Source organism: Panthera uncia, chromosome A2 (assembly GCF_023721935.1).
Source record: "Panthera uncia isolate 11264 chromosome A2, Puncia_PCG_1.0, whole genome shotgun sequence".
NCBI lineage: Eukaryota > Metazoa > Chordata > Mammalia > Carnivora > Felidae > Panthera > Panthera uncia.
Window position 1 is genome coordinate 20,252,507 of NC_064816.1, and position 22,826 is coordinate 20,275,332.

At 39.6% G+C, this 22,826-nt stretch overlaps 1 protein-coding gene across 9 annotated transcripts in view; it reads right to left on the reverse strand.

Moving 5' to 3' along the window:
* The window catches only part of NEK4 (NIMA related kinase 4), a 50,602-nt gene extending 29,191 nt beyond the window's left edge, over nt 1-21,411 (reverse strand). For 4 of the 9 annotated variants that reach the window (XM_049640671.1, XM_049640670.1, XM_049640668.1 and 1 more), the window contains exons 1-13: nt 21,163-21,408; nt 19,260-19,526; nt 18,130-18,327; nt 17,831-17,938; nt 16,131-16,285; nt 14,234-14,375; nt 11,732-12,109; nt 5,243-5,413; nt 4,582-4,734; nt 4,050-4,116; nt 3,155-3,264; nt 1,740-1,828; nt 301-506 (exon numbers count right to left, since the gene is read on the reverse strand). In XM_049640671.1, coding sequence (XP_049496628.1) covers nt 301-506; nt 1,740-1,828; nt 3,155-3,264; nt 4,050-4,116; nt 4,582-4,734; nt 5,243-5,413; nt 11,732-12,109; nt 14,234-14,375; nt 16,131-16,285; nt 17,831-17,938; nt 18,130-18,327; nt 19,260-19,526; nt 21,163-21,255 — 2,137 coding nt within the window. In that variant the 5' untranslated portion in view covers nt 21,256-21,408. Of the gene's footprint in view, nt 1-300; nt 507-1,739; nt 1,829-3,154; nt 3,265-4,049; nt 4,117-4,581; nt 4,735-5,242; nt 5,414-11,731; nt 12,110-14,233; nt 14,376-16,130; nt 16,286-17,830; nt 17,939-18,129; nt 18,328-19,259; nt 19,527-21,162 lie in introns of all 9 variants that reach the window. The other 5 variants (XM_049640676.1, XM_049640672.1, XM_049640675.1 and 2 more) reach the window with 4 other exon arrangements.
* Between the last annotated feature and the right edge of the window lie 1,415 nt (nt 21,412-22,826).

The following is a 22,826-nucleotide window of genomic DNA, read 5'->3' on the forward strand; positions in this document are numbered from 1 at the left end:
CTTACACTTCATGTCTCGTTACCAACCTCTTAAACCTAAATCTACAGCTATCTAATTTGAAGAAAAGCCACATGAAAAACCCTAACATGCATTTTATTTATATTTATTTTTTAAAAACAATTTGCATGCAACTTTTCAGGAACACAACTATTGCATAAAACAAGATATGCCTTTTATGGAGTTATTGAAAGAAAATAATTAAAAAAAGCAAAAACATTTTGGGAGCATTAGCTTCTTGGTGTGACACATTTCTCCAATAAACATGCTTTCCAGTTTGCTGTAAAAGAATAAACTGATCACCAGAGGGTAGCTCTTTAAAATGGAGTTCCTCAGCTTCTTCTGCAACTTTCCCATGAAGTATCAGTGTATCTCGATACTTCCGATGAAGTTTAAATTCTGACACTGGATCTGGAACGAGGAGATCTTCATAGCTCTCCTTAGGGTCTAATTTTAGGGTCTGAGTCATCAGTTGGACCAAGTCACTCATTTCATTTGTATGACCTTTCCTGGGGGGAGCGGGGGGGAGAAAATAAGTCCCCTTGTGATTTCATTGGCTTTATGAGAATTTTTCATCAAAAAATTAGATGCAAAACAACCTTCAGGAAGTTCTTCTAAATAGGCAAGTAAGCTCTTACAGACAGACCCTTCTGTAAATAATAAGTATAAACCCAACAAAATTAAAACTCAAGTATGTGAAGACAATGGAGCATATACAAAACCTGTATGCAGGTTCTGTAGGGGCGTCAACACCTTTTAGCCTAAGGGCCATAGGCAGCTAAAGTACAAAAGAAAACCCACAGTCTTTCTGGCCTGCAGAGACAAAGGACAAAGTTCAATCATAGCCACTAGAGAGTGAAATTTTAGAAAGGAAAGAGCCAGAAAGAAGCTCCAGGTTCTATGTATAAATTCTGCCCAACTATTTGCAAGTAACTTAATTACATCCACATACAAAGTTCAAGAATATCAAGCAATACAAAAATACCAGCTCCCAATGAGATAAAATTGACAATGTCTGACATCCAGCCAAAAGTATCAAACCTGCAAAGAAGCAGGAAAATAGCACACCTTTATAAAGAGAAAAAAATCAGTTAATAGAAACAGACCCAAAAGTGACACAAGTGATAGAATTAGTTGATAAGGACACTTAAGTGGTTATTATAAATATATTCCGTATGTCCAAGGTAGAGGAAAGCATTAACATCTTAAGGAGAGACATGGAAGATATAAAAAGACCCAAATAGAACTCCTAGAAATTAAAAGTACACTATGTTAAATACATGAGATAAGATTAGCAAACTAGACGCTGTAGAAGAAAACACTAGTGAACTCAAAGATATGGCAGTAGAATCTATGAAAAATGAAACAGAAAAAAGTCTAAAACACATGAACACCATTAGTGAGCTGTGGGACAACTTTAAACAATCTAATATATAGGTAATTAAAATCCTCAAGAAGGCAAAAATGGATCCAAAAAAATTTTGAAGAAGTAACAGCCAAAATTTTTATGGATCTGATGAAAATTATAAACCCATAGATCTTAAAAGACATTCTAGAAGAATTCTGAATGAAATCAGATGTGTTCATTAGAAGAGATTATTTTTAGCTCTAAGATGTACAAAAACCCATTTATAATGTTATCGATGACAGCACTGCAGGTCTGAACACCATGACAAACGTATATTTAGGATTAATTCAAACAGAAATTGTTTATGAAAGAAGACAGAGAAACAAGAACATACCGTTCTTTGGAATCCCCATCTGATTTATCAGTTGAACTTGTAGAAGAACTTAATTCATCCTCAGAGAGACAGTGGATGACTTTCCTTTCCTATTAATGTTTGGAAAAACACAATTCCACATGACAACACAACCAGAATGTAATGCATGCACCACTCTCAGATGCAATGTCTACATACAACACACACCTACATCCAATTTAACCGGACAATCTAATGATATAAAAATTGAAGTTACTTTCCCCAAATGATGTCCCAGTTCACCTATAAAGTACACAAGTGAACCATGAAGAACCTTAAAGGGAAATTTTACAAGGCCCTGGAAAGTCTCAGCTATGAATAAATTTTCTTTCCAGAGGCGAGTGGACAAACAGTTCTGGTACTCCAACTCCCACACAGAGGGCTGGTGCTCTAAAGAATTTTAAACTAGAAAAAATGCCACATAAATAAAAGCAACCTCAGTTTATATCGGAGACTCTTTGTTAAAATACTTTAAAGGAGTACTTGACTTAATTACACACAAACCTTAAAACTTTAGACAATGGAGAAGACTGTGTTAATTAGTGAAACAATTTATTCATAGAATATTGTTAAAGAAACAAATCTTCCTTACTTTCAAGAGCAAGAAGTTTCTGTTTTTAAAAATAATTATATGCTCCTAGAAATAATGTCAGAAAGTGCAGTACAGAAAAATGGATCATTTTTCCTGAAGTATCAATACACAAAAAAGTGAAAATGGGTTGGAAACCTGCAATTACCTATGTAGCCACTAGGTGCTGCCCCTACAACATCCCTAGGCGAGAAGGTGATGAACTCTGACACAAACAGGAAACTGAGCAAAGATAATAAGCAAGTGAGACTAAAATTTGGCCAGGTAGGTGGGTATATTGGTTACACAGCAGAATAAGCAAAAGGTTGCCTAATGGAAGCCGTTTAAAGTCTTGTTTTAAATACTACCTAAAGAAAGATAGTAACTAACCTACCAACTGCTTATAAGAGCACCTGTAAAACTCATTCCCTTAATGGTACAAAAATAACCTTCTTAATTATTATTCACCAGTTCTTTTCCTTATCAAGAGTGAAAAGGTGGGGTGCTTGGGTGGCTCAGTCAGTTAAGCATTAGACTCTTGATTTCAGCTCAGGTCACGATCTCACAGTTGTGAGATCAAGCCCTGTGTTGGGCTCCACATCCATGCTTAAAATTCTCTCTTCCTCTGCCTCTCCCTTGTGAGCACTTTCTTTCTCTCTCTCTCGCTCTCTCTCTCCTCAAAAAAAAAAAAAAAAAAAAAGTGAAAAGGCAGAACTTAAGCCAGTTCTGTCCCAGAAATAAATGGAGCTGGCAGTTATGAGGCTTACTGTATTAGGCTTGCCAGATGATATAGACACGTCCCCCCTTTCCATAGGACTATGTAATATACCTGAGCCGCACAGCAGTCAGAAGACAACCATCGGCTAGGGGTGGGCTGGCCTTCCTCTGGTGGTTTCCCTGGTCCTGATGCACTCAGAGAAGCTCTCCTCACTGAAGGGCCTGAAAAAGTGACCACCTCAGCAGTTGTTTGTAGTGGGCTGGCCCCAAAAGAAGAGCGCTTTACACAGGATATATGAAAGATACCCCAGCAAGTGCCAGCCCAGAAGTACCTCAGACAGCATATTCATCATCACTCTGGTACCTGACATCTCAGCTCAAACCTCAGCTCTAGGTCTACCGGTGCTGTGACCCTGGGCAAGTTATTTAAGCCCTCCAAGCCTCAGTTTCCTCAGCTGCAAAATGGAGATAATGCTGCCTGCCTTTGACAGCTACTGTAAACATGAGATGAGACAATGCTCTTAAAACGTTTACCATAATGCTTGAGACATAGTCAGCATTCAATAAATGGAAACTGCTAGTCCTGTTTTTAGATGATAGCGATAAGAATGATCACAGCCCTCAGCCCAGGGAAGCACCATTCTCCCAGCTTCCTCTCTCTGTTCCTGAGAAGATACCACTCTTTGACCAGCAGAATTTGAACATGGAAACAAACTGAACACTCACTCCATTTCCTGTCTGAAATCTCCCAGGAGTTAATGCCACTCAAACCCCTCTTGCTCTCTTTTTAATATCCTTTTCCTCTGATAATACAAGTTCCAGACCCAACAGCCGCATATGTTGATTTTTTTAAAGATTTACCAAGAAATTTTAAAAATTCTCCCAAATCTGTTTCCCAGATGGATCACTGACGCTGAAAATACTTCACATCTCACAATCAGAACCAATGCTACATCCATAAGCCATACCAACAACTTCCAATAGATGAAGGAAAGAGAAAACTTTACCTGAGGGGAACACCTCTTCCTGTGACTGCTTTAGTCGCCTCCTCTCTCTTGCTGATAATGGTCGATCCTTTTAAAGAAAGTCCGTTACTTTCATTCCTTCTTACTATTTTTAGAACACCTGGAATGCGTGACATTATCATCCAGCACTATAGGACAGGCCTTCCACAGGCCTTTAAAGGAACGTGTTTGAAACCAGTCATATCCTGGTTACAACTACTAGCTAGAATGATCAGAACACTCATTTCTGGGAAGTACTCATTTTTGGAAGGGTAAATGGAAAATTTTGCATTTCCTACATTCAGAATCTACTTTGGTATCCTTAATTAAGTGGAAGCAACCATCCCTGGAACTATAGAATCTGTCCATTTCAATGAAAGCTTCTGCTGAGAATCACAAATTTGTCCCCTCCATTGTTTGGCAAAAGGCAGGGCTAAGATGTTTTAACAGAAAACTTCACAATATATATAGGATTTTTATAACGAAAAAGTTTTATAAGAAGGTTGAAACAAATCCAATATACACTCCAACAAACCTTGGATGATGGCACCTCCCTGCTGCTCGAACAGCTCACAGTAGACCCAATGACCACTTTACTTTGATTTTCAGCATCTTTTTGTGATAATGTGATATCCGTTTTTCCGATAGTGGGAAGAGAAGGCAAAAGTCGAGGAGGAGCCTCTTGGAACTTAAATAATTAAAAAGGGGAGGTGGGAATTATCAGTTTCATATACAACCATTTCCAAAGTTCCCCTACCAGTAAGTCTCCTATGTATTTGGCAGTGATTTGCTCTCAAAAACTTCAAAACATTGCATTTTATTGGAAGGAAACTCTGCCAAAAGTGAATTACCATCTGAGAAGCTTATAGACAGGGTGCTTGTGAAAGAAATGAGGTGTAGACATGATTCTATGCAGAAGATAAGGGAGAAACTATTCATCAGTATAACACAGGAGGGATCAGAGAAATACTCTTGTTAGCCTGTTCCTTTAACTCTCAAGAGGATTTGTCCATTTTTGATGGAAAAGATAAGAGCTTTACTCTGTTTCCAACTCACTGACATTTGAAAACTAATATTTAGCATCTTACCATTGCTACCCCTCTCCATATGTTCCCTGCATTTCTTATGTATCTTTTTGGCAACTGTTAGTCATTCTAAATAAAGTCTATTTCCCAAGCAACAGCACAGTGACTTACTTCAAAGAGATCTCCGCTGACCTGTGTCCTTTCCCCACTGTGTTCAGGGTGTTCTCTTTTCTTCTGTCGTCGTTGTCGAGAGAGGGAAGGCTCAGACCCGGAGCTGTGTGGCTGTAAACCTGGGTTGGTCCTGTCTGGTTTTTCTAGAACACATTCACCAGCAACTTGATCCTTAAGAATAATGAAATTAAACAAACAAAAAAGAAAACAGAATAATGAGATAGTCTTGAACTTCCAAGTGACCAAACTATTTTAAAATTATAAATGGAAATGAGTGTCTTTATCAAAATGAATGCTCATTTGCAGTGTGGACAGGCAAAGACAAAATGCTGACATTGGTTATCCACATTTTCTGGCTTTTTTTCCTCTTTTCCCAAATAAAAGTAAGTAATTATTTTAATTACATTACTCAGATTGTTATTAACCCAAACTACTGACGTTCGATTCATGTTTTAAAAAAATACTTCTTTTCATAACTTTTAATAGGATTTGTATTCGGAAAACTAGGAAACGTTTTAAATGAAATCCAATTTAATATATACATACTTCCCAAGTAAATATCAGTTATTTGGATACACCCTAAAAAGCACCAAGAAAACAGCACTGGGTTTGGAGTCAAATGGAATCCTATCTGAGAAACTTAATACTCCTGAACCTCAGTTTCCTCCTCGATAAAGTGGTATAATGCCTCACACACACTGCCTGACTGAAGCAGGCTGGAGGAGATGGTGCATTCAAGTACTTAGGACTCTGTCTAGGACATACTAGATGCTCAAAAAACAGGAGCTATTCCTAGCAGTAGTGATGATAAGGTAAATTACCTTCTAAGTTATAAAGATCACAAAGGACTTAGTATTTTATTTGGATAGCTGGTTTTAGAAACAAATGCATACAAATTATTAAAATAAAATAGATTTTTACATTTCTTTTTTCTCCATTTTTTTTTTAAGAGAGAGACAGGGAGAGTATGCACAAGCAGGGAAGAGAAGCAGAGAAAGAGAGAGAGAGAAAGAGAGAGAGAGAGAGAAAGAGAGAGAGAGAGAGAGAGAGAGAGACAGAGAATCCTCAAATCCCCAGCAGGCTCCATGCTGAGTGTGGAGCCCAAAGCAGGGCTCAATCCCACAACCTTGGGATCATGACCCCAACCGAAATCAAGAATCCGATGCTCAACCAACTGAACCACCCAGGTGCCCTTTATGTTTACTTCTTAAACAATTTTTAACTATCAGAACATCTGACAGATGGACACTGGTAATTGAATCTCATTCAAGCAGCACATTTTTATCAAGAGCCCCTGTGTGGTACATTTTAGAAAGAAAAACAAAAAATGCAATGTTAATACAAGGTGAGGTTGCTTTTTTAAAAAAAATTTTTATGGTTATTTATTTATTTATTGAGAGACAGAGAGAGTATGTAAGCAGGGGAAGGCAGAGAGAGAGAGAGAGAGAGAGAGAGAGAGAGAGAGAGAGAATGAATCCCAAGCAGACTCCATGCTGTCAGCACAGAGCCCAACATGGGGCTTGAACTCACAAACCATGAGATCATGACCTGAGCCAAAATCAAGAGGCAGACACTTAACCAAGTCCCACCACCCAGGAGTCCCGCCCTGAGGTTGCTTTCTAAGAGTCATTATCATCTACCATTTAGGTTCTCTGCCAAACACAAACTAACAACTCCTGTAAGAAAATAATTTGTAAATTTATTATTTCGAGTCCATGTAACATTATACAAAAAATATAGCAAATGATTACATGTTTACAATATTATACAATAAGCTGGCTGAACAAGGAGACCCTGATAATAAATAGTGATATAATTCTGGACAGTGAAATAAATTTTTCTCTGCTGATAAGTACAGGATGTTCAAATAAAGTTTATACAGATACAAGAATGACAGAACAAATGACTTAAGCAATTCATTTCTCAATGAAATCCAATTGGTCCTAAAAAACTTCTACCTTTATCAATAAAAACAGTAACAACAACAACAACAACAAAAAAGAGGAAATGCTAGACATGAAGTTCTATCAGAGAAACAAAAAACCCGTGTGATATATGTAAAAAAAAGATAGTGATCAGGAACAAGACAAAGATGTCCACCTTCACTACTTCTACTCAATACCATACTGGAGGTTCTAGCCAGGGCAGTTAGGCAAGAAAAAGAAATAAAGGCAACCACATCTGAAAAGAAGAAATAAAGCCATCTCCATTTTCAGATAATATGATATTATATTCAGAAAATCCTATAGTTCATTATAAAAAAATTATTAAAGGGGGTCTGGGTGGCTCAGTCCGTTAAGCATCCAACTCTTGATTTTGGCTCAGGTCATAATCTCACGGTTTGTGAGATCAAGCCTGGTATCGGGCTCTGTGCTGGCAGCACAGAGCCTGCTTAGGATTCTCTCTCTCCCTCTCTCTCTGCCCCTCACCTGCTTGCACTCTCTCTCAAAATAAACATTAAAAAAATTATTAGAACCAATAGAGAATAGATGAGTTCAAGGTTGTAGGACATAGGGCCGATATGCAAAAATCAACTGTATTTCTATACACAAGCAAAGAACACTATGAAGATAAAATTAAGACAACTCCATTTATAGTAGTATCAAAAGGAATAAAATATTTAAAAATGAATTTAATAAAAGAAGTGCAAGGCTTGAATACTAAACAGCAAAAAGTCTGTTAAAGACCTAAATAAATAGAAAGACATCTCATGTTAATGGACTGTAAGACTTAAATATTAAGATAGCAATACTGTGGAAATGATCTACAGATTCAATGCCTATTGAAATCTCAGCCCATTTTGCAGAAATTAACAAGCTGGTCTTAAAATGGAAATGCAAAGGACCCCAAATAGCCAAAACAATACTAAGAAATAATAATAAAGTTGGGGGTGACTGGGTGCCCCAGTCAGTTAAGTGACTGACTTCAGCTCAGGTCATGGTCTCATGGTTCATGAGTTTGAGCCCTGTATTGGGTTATCTGCTCTCAGCACATAGCCTGCTTTGGATCCTCTGTCTCCCTCTGTCTCTGTCCCTCCCCTGCATATGTGCACACATGTGTGCACACTCTCTTTCCCGAAAATAAACATTTAAAAAAGAAAGGTGAAAGACTTCAACTTCTCTACAATAATTAAGACTGTTTTACTGACAGGGGGCAGACATACAGATCAACAGAACAGAACTAAGAGTCTAGAAATAAGCCATTACATTTATAGTCTATTGATTTTCAACAAGAATGCCCAGACAATTCAACGGAGAAAGAATAATCTTTTAATGAATGGTGCTAAGACAAGCTGATATTCATACGAAAGCATGAAGCTGGACCCCTTCTTCACACCATACACAAAAATTTAACTCAAATGGGTCACAGACTTAAATGTAAGAGCTAAAACTATACACTCTTAGAAGAAAACATAGGGATAGGTATCCATAACACCAAAAGCACAAGTGACAAAAGAAAAAATAGACAAAACCGGACTGCATCAAAATTACAAACTCTTGTGCTTCAAAGGATACCATCGAGAAAATGAAGAGAACTCACAGAAAGGGAAATAATATCTTCAAATCTTATACCTGGTAAGGGACTGACATCTAGAATAAAGAACTCTTACAATTCAACAATAAAAAGATAAATAAACCAATTAAAAAGTGGGCAAAGGATCTGAAACAGTACTTCTCCAAAGTAGGTATACAGAAGGCCAATAAGCACATGAAAAGATGCTGAACACAGTTAGTCATTAGGGAGATGCAAATCAAAACCACTGTTAAGATACCACTTCACACTCACTAAGATAAGCTAGGAAAAAAATAATACAAAACAGAAAATACCAAGTATTAGTGAGGATGTGGAGAAACTGCAACTCTTGTATATTGTTGGGAAGTAAAATGATGCAGTTGCTTTGGAAAATAGTTTTAGAGTTCCTCAAAAAGTCAAACGTAGAATTAGCATACGTAAGACCCTGCAATTCCACTCTTAGATACATACCCAAGAGAACTGAAAACGTACGTCCACACAAAAACTTATGTATAAGAATGTTCATAACAGAATCACCCATAGTAACCAAAAACTGAAAACAACCCAAATGTTCATCAACTGATGAATGAACAAATAAAACATGGTATATACATACAGTGAATTTATTTGGCAATTTAAAAAGGAATGAAATACTGGTATATGCTACAACATGAAGAAATCTTGAAAACATTATGCTAAGTAAAAGACGCCAGACACAAAAGTCCCTAAATTTATGATCCTATTTCTAGGCCTACCTCATTTCATTATACTCCACTTAATTGCGCTTCACAGATACTGTATTTTTTACAAACGGAAAGTCTGTGGTAGCTCTGCAATGACCAAGTCTACCGGCACCATTCTTTCCAACGGCCTTTTCTTGCTTTATGACTCTGTCACGTTTTGGTAATTCTCACAATGTTTCAAATGTTCAATAGTACAATAGTTGTTATGGTGATCTGTGATCTGTGGTGTTACTATTGTAGTTGTTTTGGTGCACCACAAATTGTGCCCATAAAAGATGGAGAACTTAACTGATAAATGCGTGTGTTATGATTGCTCCACCTACTGGCCATTCCCCCACCTCTCTCCATCTTCTTGGGACTTCTAACTCCCTGAGACACAACGATATGAAAATTAGGCCAATTACTAACACTACAATGGCTTCTAAGTGTTCAAGGAAAAGGAAGGGTCAACCAATGTATCAAAAACTTCACTGCTGTCTTAAAGAAATTGCCACAGTCACCCTTACCCTTCAGCACCTACGGCATTGGTCAGCACTCATCAACATTGAGGTAGGACCCTCCACCAGCAAAAAGATTATGATTTCCTGAAAGCTCAGATGATGGTTAGACTATAATGTAAACATAACTCTTACATGCACCAGGAAACCAAAAATTTCATGTGACACCCGGTACTGCAATGTTTGCTTTATTGCAATGATCTGTAATTGAACCCGCAATATCTCTGAAGTATGCCTGTACATGAAATGCTCAGAATAAGCAAATCCATACAAATAATGGTTGCAGGGGCTAGAGAGTGACTATTAGTGGGTATAGGGTTTATTTTTGAGGCTAGAAAAATGTTCTGGGGCAGTTGGGTGGCTCAGTCCATTAAGCCTCTGACTCTTGATTTTGGCTCAGGTCACAATCTCATGGTGGTGGGATTAAGCCCCTAGCTGGGCTCCATGCTGAGTGTGGGGCCTGCTTGGGACTCTCTCTCTCCCTCTGCCCCTCCTCCCCTGCTCCTGCTTGCATGCACGCTCTCGGTCTCTCAAAAGAGAAAATAAACATTACAAAAAATGTTTGGGAATTAGACAGTATGATTGTATAACTCTATAAACAGACTAAAAATCACTGAATTAGTACTGTGAAATTAGAAAAAAATGAAAGAAGTATACCTGAATATAATTTGAGAGCCAAGCAGAACACGTAATTTTATCTACAAAATACTAAGAATCCCAGTGTCCAAAGAAAGCTTAAGACTTCTGTCTAATGACTTTAAGTGACAAGAGCATTACACGTGGGCTTTTCCACAAAAATAAAATTTTATTAGAAACATTTGAATATAAATGTATAAAATAGTTTTATATATCTATATAAAAATGATATCAAATATATTTAGCATAGTATAAAAACAGTTAATATACAACTTAATATATATTTTTAGAATATTTTACATATAAAAACGTAAAGTTCACCAAATGTTCTTTCTCTCTAATCCTCAGCTATTGCCATGCTTCATTTAACTCGGGCTTCTTTCCAAATTCAAGTAAAAGTTAACCTTTAAATTTACTCAGAACAGTCTCTTAGTATCAAAATCCTTTTGCTCATTTGCTTTTCTCCTTCTTTTCTTTCCCTTTTGGTTCCAATACATATATATATATTTTTTATTCTTAAGAAATGAGATCAATCACTAACTTTTCAAGAGCAAGAAGAAATGTGATGTTACCTACTTGTTGGAACTACCCATCCATGTGGAGGCCTACGGAAGAGTGACAAAAAAATGGGACAAAACATACAAGTACCCTGCTTCCACCAAATACCCTATGCCAGGGCACAGAAGGGATCTAAGAAGCCCTGGGTCCTATCCTTTAGTTTGTGTAATGTTTATTTAAAAAGAAAATTTTTTTAATGTTTATTTATTTTTGAAGGAGAGAGAGACAGAGTGAGCAGGGGAGGGGCAGAGAGAGAGGGAGACACAGAATCCAGAGCAGGCTCCAGGCTCTGAGCTGTCCGCATAGAGCCCAAAATGGGGCTCAAACTCACGAGCCACAAGATCATGACCCGAGCCAAAGTCAGATGCTTAACCGACTGAGCCACCCAAGCACCCCAGTTTGTGGAATGTTTAAACTGGTACACAGAGTAACTAACTTTCCCAAAACACCAACTAGAACAGGACAAACAACACGAGCCATACCTTCATAACTGCACTTTCCAGTCATCTCTCTGAAACCAACACCTCATGCATATCACTCACCTGGTCTTTTGGCTTTTGGTCTGTGTTTAGGGGTTGCAGAGGATTCAGTCGGTCATTCCTTCCCCCAGCGACATCACCAGAGGACCATGTGGGAATCAGGTTTCTGGGGTGAGTGCTGGGCTTTGTGCCATCCTGCAGCTTCTCCTTCACTTGAGAAATACCACATTTACCTTCTAGCTCATTCTCTCGAACTAAGCCATCTTTCAGTGAGTCCCTCCTTTCTGAAGGTAGGATGTCAATATTCACTCTACTGATCGTGGCTAGTGATTCTGCAGTATTGCTCACGTCCAGCTTGGAGGTGTGGACTTTCAGACTTGCTGGTGACTTCAAGGGGCCAGTGACCATGGGTTTCTCCTGGGACAAATATTTGTCTTCACCCTGAGTGAAAATAGGCTTCTAATTTATTACAGCACTCCTCACACCCCATAAAATTAACTCAAAAGGAATGGCAGGTTCCTCAGAAGTTAAACATAGAATCATCACACAACCTGGGAATCTCACTCCTAGGTAAATATCTCGAAGAACTGAAAAGTAAGACTCAAACAGGTTATTTGCTCACCAGTGTTTAGAACAGCATTATTCACACTGGCCTAAAAGTGGAAACAACCTCAATGTCCATTAGCAGATGAATAAACAAAATATAATATACACATACAATGGAATATTATAAAGCCATTAAAAGGAGTGAAGTACTGACACATGCTATGACATGGGTGAACCTTGAAAACATGCTGAATGAAATAAGCAAGACACAAAAGGACAAATATTGTATGATTAACTTATCTAGAACAGGTAAACTCCTAGAGACGGAAAGTAGATTAGAGGTTACCAGGGCCTGGGAACGGGAGGAATGGGAGACTATTGCTTAATGAGCACAGAGTTTGCTTGGAGCAATGAAAGGGTTTTGGAAGATAGTGGTGATGGTTGCACAACATTGTGAATGTAGTTAAGGCCACTAAATTGTATGCTTAAAAATGGTTCAAAATGTCAAATTCTATGTCATAGATATTTCACAATAAAAGAAAATTTAAAAATTTAAAAATAAATCAGCAACCTAGATACAAGCGCTAAAATTATAAAACTCCTAGAAAAAAACATAGCCATATGTCATCATGAACTTGGATTTGGCACAGGATTCTTAGATAGGACACCAAAAGTACAAGCAACATAAGAAAAAAAAAAAAAAGATAAATTGGCTTTCATCAACATTAAAAACTTTTGTGTATAACTGGACATTATCAAGAAAGTAAAAAGCCAGGGCACCTGGGTGGCTCAGTCTGTTAAGCATCTGACTCTGGATTTTGGCTCAGGTCATGATCTCACAGTTTGTGAGTTCGAGCTCCGTGTCTGGCTCTACACTGCCAGTGTAGAGCCTGCTTGGAATTCTCTCCTCCCCTCCCCTCCCCTCCCCTCCCCTCTCCCTCTCTCTCTCCCCCTCTCTCTGCCCCTCCCCTGCTCATGTTACTCTGTCTCTCTTTCAAAACAAATAAATAAACTTAAAAAAAAAAAAAAAGCAAAAAAACCAAAGTATATAGCATGGGAAGAAATATTCGTAAATCATATCTCTGATAAGGAGCTAGTGTCCAGAAAATAGAAAGAACTCTTAGACCTCAACAACAAAACTACAAAAAACTCAATTAAAAAACGGGCAAAGGGCTTAACAGACATTTCTTGAGGGAAGAAATACAAATGGTCAAGAAGCTTATGGGAAGGGACTCTATGTCATTGGTCATCAGGGAAATGCAAACCCAGACTACACTCAGCATTTCACATCCACTAGGATGGCTAGAATGAGAAAAGTAGAAAATCACAGGAGCTGCTGAGGTTGTGGAGAAACCAGAACTCTTGTGGACTGCTGGTAGGAAAGTAAAATGGTGCAACCACTTTGGAGAACGGCATTGTGGTACCTCAGAAAGTAAACACAGAATTACCACATGACCCAGCAATTTCATTCCTATGCATATACGCAAAAGAACTGAGAACAGAGACTCAAAGACTTGTACCCAAATGTTCATACCAATAGCCAAAAGGTGGAAACAATTCAATACCCACCAGTGAATGACTGGATAAGCAAACTGTGGTGCACACATATAACGGAGTATCACTCAGACATAAAAACTGATGAAGTGCTGACACATGCTACCTCAAAAACATCATGCTGAGTGAAAGAAGCCAGACGCGAAAAGTCACTTATTATATGGTTCCATTTATATGAAATACTTGGAGTAGGCAAATCCACAGAGACAGAAAACACATTGGTGGTTTCCAGGGACTGGATGGAACAGGGAATGAGGATGATTACTTAATGGTCTGGGGTTTCCTTTTGGGGTGATGTGAAATGTTTTGGAACTAGATAGAGATGGTGGTTGCACAACATTGTGAATGTACTAAATGCAATTAATGGCTTACTTTAAAATGGTTAACTTGATGTTATGTAACTTGCTTTGAATACCTACTATTTTAATAGTTGCTAAAATACATACCCTTTAAAACGAAACATACCATTACATATGTCTTGGAGCCCTCAGAAGAGTGAGGCTGGAGGGGAAAGACTTTATGATTTGATTCAGCCTTTCCAGAAACCACTGCAGCAACAGGTTTCGATTTAGAGTCACCGTTTTTAATATTATTTTTGGAGGTCTTTCTTTATGAGGAAGAAAAGAAAAAATTATCATCAGTATAGTGAAGATTAAAGGTTTTTACATATATAGAGAAATGTGTGTGTGTATTATAAGAACCATAGAACTAGTCCATTTAGAGAGAATATTCTTCCAAAAACCAGGCAGCAGCATTCTGCAAAACACCTGACCGGTACTTTTGTTTTTAATGTTTATTTATTTATTTTGAGAGAGAGAGAGAGAGAGAGAGAGAGAGAGAGAGAATCCTAAGCAAGCTCCATGCTGCCAGCATACAGCCTGATGCAGGGGCTCAATCTCATGAAACATGAGGTCATGACCTGAGCCAAAATCCAGAGTTGGATGCTTAACCAGACAGAGCCACCCAGGCACCCCTGACCAGTACTCTTCAAAAACAATCAAGGTCATGAAAAACAAAGAAAGTGAGAAACTGTCACAGACACAAGGTGACTAAGCAGATAGGAGGACTAAATGTAGTATGATATCCTGGATTGGATCCTGGCAGAAAAAGGACATTAGTAGAAAAACTAGAGAAAGCCAAATAAAGTCTGGAGTTCAGTCAACAGTAAGCCACTGATGCCATTTATGGTATGTCAACGTTTACAACAGGAGAAACTGGGTGACGGGTATACATAAACTCTCTGTGCTCTCTCTGCAACTTGTCTGTAAATACAAGACTATTCCAAAATAAAAAATCTATGAGAAATTACCTTATGTACAGAAGAACCGGCATAATTTTCAAGTTTCATATGTTTGTGATTAAATCACAACTGCTTTGCCAAGTTTCAGAGTACGCTCAGCCTGGACTTGCAGAATAAAAGTGTAGAGGATTAATATCCCCAACTCTTTTAGTGTGACATTTCTACAACTGAGCTAACTAATAACCCTTTGGAGAATTCAATGGGAGGGTGAGACCAGTGCTGTGGAAGGCCAAAGGTCTGTTTGATGCCAAATTATAGACAATGTAAATAAAAAGATGGTCTTTCTTTATCCCCTGGGGCCTCTCTAGTATTGCTCTCAAATCTAACATGTCACAAGACACAGATCACGAAGCTCTTGTCCAGCCCTAACTCTTACATCCTGAAACAGCTGTTTAGTGAAGGTAACACCTGCCAAAGAAAGAAATTTTTCTCTTGAGAAATTTATATGAGTGAAGAGGGAAACTTACAAAAGCTCTCAAATTTGAGTGCTCATTCTTAAACATGACTATTATCTTACATGGCACATAATGTAAGAGGCTTCTTAGACAATCTCACTTTCATATGGTTTCTAAAATATATATTCTTTTGAAAGAATTGTAATTGATAGGTCTTGGAATCCTCTGAGGAATTTAAAGTCATTCTCTAAATGGTTCCCTATATTTCTGATTTTAGCAATTAAGTAAACCTCAACACAAGCCCTAATCACACAATTTTCCTTCATGTTTAAAAACAAAAAATCACTGGGGCACCTGGGTGGCTCAGCCCATGAAGCATCTGACTCTTGATTTCGGCTCAGGTCATGATCTCGAGGTTCGTGAGTTCAAGCCCCTCGTCGGGCTCTCTGCTGACAGTACAGATTCTCTCTCCCCCTCTCTCTCTGCCCTCACCGGCTCGTTCGCATGCACTCTCTCACTCTCACTCTCTCAAAATAAATAAATAAACTTAAGAAAATAATAAATAAAAATTCAAAAATCACCATAAATTCTAACATACGAAAATTATACAAGCTACCTTCTTTTACTCCGTCTATCTAGCCACCTATTTGCAAGGGAAGTATCTTACGCCTTTGTGGCCTCCAAAAACAAAGAGATTTGGCGCTTTATGTAAGGCTGCCTCAGGATGCTCCTCACAGAGGGTCTTTCTTCAGGCCTTTTGCTCAGCATTGTTCTTATTAGTTCTGCTAGCTCTGGACTATAGTCTTTCGGCATCGGCGGCAGCTACAAAGAGAAATGATATCACAATTACTACTACGATCTTGTGAAGCAAAGTCTGAAAGAAAAGGTAGAGGTTTCCGAATATTATTGGAAATAATTACCCACAGGAGCATCCGACTTCAGCTCAAGTCACGAACTCGCGGTTTGTGAGTTTGAGCCCCACATACAGCTCTCTGCTGTCAGCGCAGAACCACTTTAGATTCTCTGTCCCCACTTTCTCTCTGCCCCTCCCCTACTCATTCATTTTTTTTTCTCTCTCTCTCTCTCAAAACTAAACATTAAAAATAAATAAAAATAAAAGTACCTGTGTGTGTATGTGCACGCCTAATAAAGACATGTATGTTTTCATACAGACAGGAAAATGCTAGGAAGGCTGCACACAAAAGTGTTAGTAATGGTTATCTCCAGAGGATAGATGAGAATCGAAGGAGAGGGGAATTTACTCCTCCTCTCTTGTCTGATTCTCCAAGTAGTGGAATTATGTGCAAATTTTACTTTCTTGTGTGTTTTCAATATTTAAAATTAATTATTATTATTAATAATGTAATATTATTCAATAAATATTATTCAATAAGTATTCAATATTTAAAATTAATTATTAATTAAAATTAATTATTCAATATTTAAAATATTTAAAATTGAGTCTTGGCATAATATTAAAATCAGTAAGTGGGTTATAGCTTTAAAACTTAAGGGTGTGCACAGATGCCTCACACTAGAGAGGACAACCAGACTTATGGAACAAACATAGAAAGTTGGCCACTCTGGTGTCTATATTACACACATTGCTTTCTGCAGTTCTTAACTGCTTACTTGTGATTGCGATAATCATCAAAGGAGCAACATGTGCAATGAGTAGACTCACTTTATTTTTATTTATTATTATTATTATTATTATTTTACATTGTTGCAAAGTGTCCTCCAATCACCAGCTACTGAGCAAGCTGGGAATAGAATGGGTACTTCTTGCCCAGAGTAGACTCATTTTAGGTGGGACTCATTTAACCCAAACTACTTATAAGATGCTACCAGTATTCCCTCAGGGCACCTGCACATTCTGTGGTTACAAGGTAGAGGTTTTCAAAAAGCCAACTCTTCAGAACGATTAAGCCACCTTCACAAATTAATATTAAAAAATATTAATCCCCTCTGTTTTTTTTTTTTAAATATATATATTTGAGAGAGAGAGAGAGAGAGAGAGAGAGAGACAAAGTGTGAGTGGGGAAGGGGCAGAGAGAGAGGGCAACACAGAAGCCAAAGCAGGCTCCAGGCCCTGATCTGTCAGCACAGAGCCCGATGTGAGGCTTGAACCCATGAGCCATACGATCATGACCTGAGTCGAAGTCGGACACTCAACTGACTGAGCCACCCGGGCGCCCCTAGTCCTGTCTGTTTCTAGTTCAACCTTCTCCATAGAAGGGACATACCATTCTTACCTATCCAACTGACATCAATGATTACTCATTTCTGCCAATAGCTACTTACAAAGGTGCATTAAAGTAACTTTGCTCCAAATATTAAAACAATTAGTTCCAGAATATTCTTTACCTTTCCCTCAATAATCCGATAAACTAAAGAATTCATGTCTTTTGCATTGAAAGCATGCTTCAGGGTGGCCATTTCATAAACACAGCATCCCAGAGCCCAAACATCAGACTAGAAAAGAAAAACAGTAAACAGTTAAATGTCGGAATGCCTTACTTATATTTTTCCTCTTAAAAAAACAAAAACAAAACCAGACATTTTCCTTGAGCCAATTCACAGATAATTCTTCTATCTGATGGGTTCTGAAGTTACGAATACTGTCCTAGAGACAAGGTGAACTGGCATATGCAGCCCAATCCTACCTTATAGTTGTAGGGTTTGTTCGAAAACAGTTCAGGGCTCATGTAATAAGGTGTGCCGATGAGAGTGCTGGCCATGTCACAGTGGTTCTCTAACACCCGGGCAATTCCCAAATCACCCACTTTGATGATGTTTGTTCTTGTCAGGAAGACATTTTGAGTTTTCAGATCTCGGTGAAGGATGTGTTTTTCATGTAAATACTGAGGACAGAAATAAAACTTCATTAAATATTAATATACTGACCTACTTACTTATTCCTGTCTTCTTACATACCAGCAACAATTGCATGAGTTAAATAATCTCAGTTATCTACATAACAAAACACTATTGTTTTACAAAATCTCTAAACAAAAAGTCTGATTCACAACTTTCCAAAGCAAGGAATTAAGTTCCATGCATAGTGTGCCCAAAAATCTTCAAAATTGTTCCCGGTGCCTTGACAATGTTACCATTTAGCATTAAATGGTTCCAGTTAAAATACACTTACAAATTCCCACTGAAGGTAGAAAGACAACTTGTACAGAGTCAGATACACATTCCCTCACACTCATGAAATCTTCAGCTTAATAACATTTTCAAACATAACAAGATAACTCTTATTTAGAGAGAGTACCTTAGAATTTAAACAAAGTCAATCATTTCTGGACAAGTCTGCTCAGCTCCAGAGTAGTATTTCATAAACAGTCTCACTTTTGACTATGTGTATATTCAAACACAAACATATCTTGCATTTCTACTCACTCTGCCACAGCAGAGTTAAAGCCCAAACCCCCACAGTTTCGGCATATTAATTAACCCAACCACCTTGTGGTATGACATAGCTGACCAGCTGGCAACAGAAACGGTCATTCTTTGCTCTTTGTCGACTCAGGGCCCTTAAAATTGATTTTGCTATAAATATTAAGTGAATAGAGAACTGGCATCCCCCGCAAACCGAAATCCATGTCTACCTCAACATAGACATCATTTATTCAAAAACACTCGAATGCTATGGCGAGAGGGACTGGGTCCACCTCATAAATGGATTTTTTTTTTAAATACATTTTTTTTTTCATGAAGCATTTTCCTAAAATCCACCTGCCCTCTGCCTGTCACCTTGGAGCAAATGGAATGCTGGGAGTCTGGACAGTACCTGCAGAGCCATGGCGATCTGAACAAACCACTCCACCACCTGACTCTCAGGCAGAAGCCGCCCCTTCTGTTCTTTGAGCTTTCGGTACAGATCACCTCCTTCGCAGAAGCCCATGACGATGTACAGCAGACCGTCCCCTCCCTCCCATGACTCCTTGTAGGTGACAATGTTAGGGTGCTTCAACTGAGACAGGAGCTGAGCTTCCTGTTCAGCAGCGCGCCGCTCTCGGCTAGAGGCGTTTCGGAGGTTCAGCTTTTTGATGACATACTACAGAGAAAACATATGATTTTACGGTGTGCATATAAGCATACAGTTTTATAGGTTTAAGAGTATTTAAGGGTTCTCCTGAATGTCCTCAAAACCAACCTCCCGGAGCCTATCAGATAACCTATTCATTTTGTTATTCACAAAGTGCAAAATTGGGAAAAAGATTTGCTATCACTTACTAATACTTTCAACAGGTTGGACTTAGAGCAGACTGGAGGGTCACAAAAAATGTATACTTCCCATCTGCATTTTATAATTTCATTAATGGATAAAAGAGGAGTCCATCTGAACATACAACTGGATCAATCGTAAAATCCGTGATAGAGATTCCTTAACCTCTAAGTTTCCCCTACAAAAGTATATAATATATGGCTTGAAAATACAGCTGCAGACAGAATGGGTCCACAGATTGCATTAGATAATCAAAGGGATCCATGGCCTAATAAGGTTAAAAATCACTGATTCTCAACATTAAAAATTATTCCCATTAAAAAAAAAGTCAGGATCCTCTGACACCTAATACATTGCCCTTGACCAATTCATTATTCAACAAACACATATATAAATGTGCTTTGTAAAACATAAACTGCTGCTCACACGTGAGGGGCTGTTATTACAACCAATACCCCATTCTCCACTCAAAAAAAATCCAATGACCTCCCCCACCTCCCCTATTTCTGAATAAATCTCTTATGCCCGAACTTGTGTTCCAGGCAGAGCTACCAGCACCTGACACCAGGCAGAATAGTCTAGAGGGCCTTATACTTGAAGGAACATCTCCTTTCAGCTTGCCTGGGGCACTGTCCCTATCCTGGTGTCATTATTAATAGCACCTCCCTTTAGTTTCAGAACTGTCCCAGTTTGTATGATACATTATATGGTCACCCTACTTATAAACCACTTTAAAGAACTGGCTCATTATCCTGAGGGTCAGGGGATAAAGTGCTTTAAAGAAAGGAATGGCAACATTAGTGTTAAGTTTGAGAAGGATCACGGAGATGGCAATGAAAGTGATGGGTTCAAGAGTAAGCCATGTGGCAGGGAGGACCAGTGGAGGCCATGGCCACAACTCAGCTAAAGATAATGATGTCCTGGAATGGGGGAAGCGGGGGGTACCACTGGATACAGAACAGGCCTGCTGGCTTAGTGGGCAGGTGAATGGTGGCGGTGGTGTGTGTCAAGAATGACTTCCGGGTATGGCCAGCTTGGGCAACTGGATGGCAAGTGGTACTACTCACTAAAATGGGGACCGTGAAAGGTTTGGCGGGAAGGTGATGAACCGAGTTTTAAGCGAGTCCAGTAGTCTCCAGGTCAGATGTATGGGGCCCTTCGTCCAAAGAGTAATCCTTGCCAGGCGCTGTATGAGATTCTAGGAATGAATGATCTCACGGAATTGTCAGAGTGGAGAGGGTGTGTAGATCAAGCACAACAATTAACACTATAAAGAACTACAGGCAGTTTGGGGCGCATATGACAGTACGGCCTGGCCTACTCTTGGTGGTATGGGGAGGTTTCGCTGAAGAAGGGACATCCGAAGTGAGTCTCCTTTAGACCTCTCCGCGCCTAGCCTTTGAACAGCGGCCTCGGCATACCGCTGCCTGCCCCCCACCCCCTGCCGGGCCCCAACCCCGCCGACCTGCCTGCCGTCCCGCCGGTGCCTCACGAGCGTCACCTCCCCGTAGCTGCCCCTGCCCACGACCCGCAGGTAGCAGTAGGCGGCCAGGGGCATGGTCCCGGAGCCGGCCCAAAGCTGGGATGCGGCGGCAGCGGCGGCCAGGGTAGCGGGCCGCGGCGGGAGACCCCGCTCATGCCCGAGAAGCCGCGGTACTGGAGGCTGCGGAGACGGCCGGGCCCCGAGGCGAGTACGGAAGCCGGGCCCACAGCGACGCCGCTGCCATAGCGATCCCAGCCAACGCAGCACCGAGCACGCTCCGCCGGCCCGGAAACATCCACCACAGAGCCGAAGCGCCAGGCAGCCAGAGCGGTTCCGCTATTCGGGAGGACCGCCATAGAGCCCAGGCTCAGGACGGCCAGAGCGACTCCTCTGGTCCTTGCGCGCGGACCTTGTGCTTCGGTTCCACCGCCGGGAACTTCCGGGTGCGAGCAAAAATAAAAGCAGGGAAGTTTCCACCTACGTGATCTAAGTGCTTTGAAAGTATTGGTCCTTCTTTCTACAAATAAATTATCGACCGCCTACCGTGTGCCAGGCCGACAAAGTCCCTGTCCTCCTGAGATTCCCATTCTAATAGAGGATGACAGACTAGATTCTACAACTAACATTTGTTACATTTGCTTTATCACACAATGGTTCAGGTATGCATCTAGCAATACATCTTATTTTTATGCATTTCAAAAGAAATTGAGGAGACCAGTACATTTCCCCCTAAACACTTAAGCTTGTGCATTAAGAAATGCAAAGAACTCTCATAACCATCCAAACCACTGCACTGTGATTTGACCAAATTCTGGCATGGTTTTTAACAGCTTGAGGTAGTGTCTGTAGGAGGACCCTCCTTAAAAGGCCCGTGTGTGAAAGTTCAAAGCTGCCGAAAGAATTTATCCTTTGACACAGCGGACACCTCCCTTCCCTTTCCTAGAGCATTTACCTAAAAGAGTTTACAATTGTGAATCTTTCCTATGTCCCTGTTAGATAGATACATGGGTATCTCCTGTAACCAAGAGCACCTTTCTCAAGGACCTATAATCCACCCCTTTGAAGTGTAAGGTTTGCCTACATCCAAGAACCAGTTTTTGCCCAGTTGGAGGCAATATCGCCCCTGTTGAGAATGGGTAATGTTAACAGAAATTCAACCCAGCAAATTTGAAGATCGAATTGACTCTATTAAGCAATTCGTGAGTCAGGCAGCATCCTATATGGCAAGTAGAGAGATGCTCTAAGGAGTTGTTCAAAAGGGAAGGTTTTTACTCGAACTAAGGCAGGGCAAGCAAGTTATCTGAAAGAAAGGATTGTTTCAGGTCAGGACATATTTTTTTGTGAGGAAGGGAGTGGTGGGGTGTTTAATTATACAGATTATCTCACTTAGTGCTGATCAGGAAATTTCAGATTGAGTGATAGAAGGTCACATTCTTGGGTTTGGTTGAAACTGTAATTAATTCTTGGTTTGCTCTTGGGGGCAGTGGAGGGGGCAAATGACTCCATCTGGGGCTTGTTGTCTCTTTTTTAATAATACTATTACCCCCAGAAAGTTAATTTATGATTTTCCCCAGTTAATCCCCACTTCCCCATTAGAGCCAAGTACATTAGCTCCTTTAATCCTTATATCAACCCTATGAGGCTGA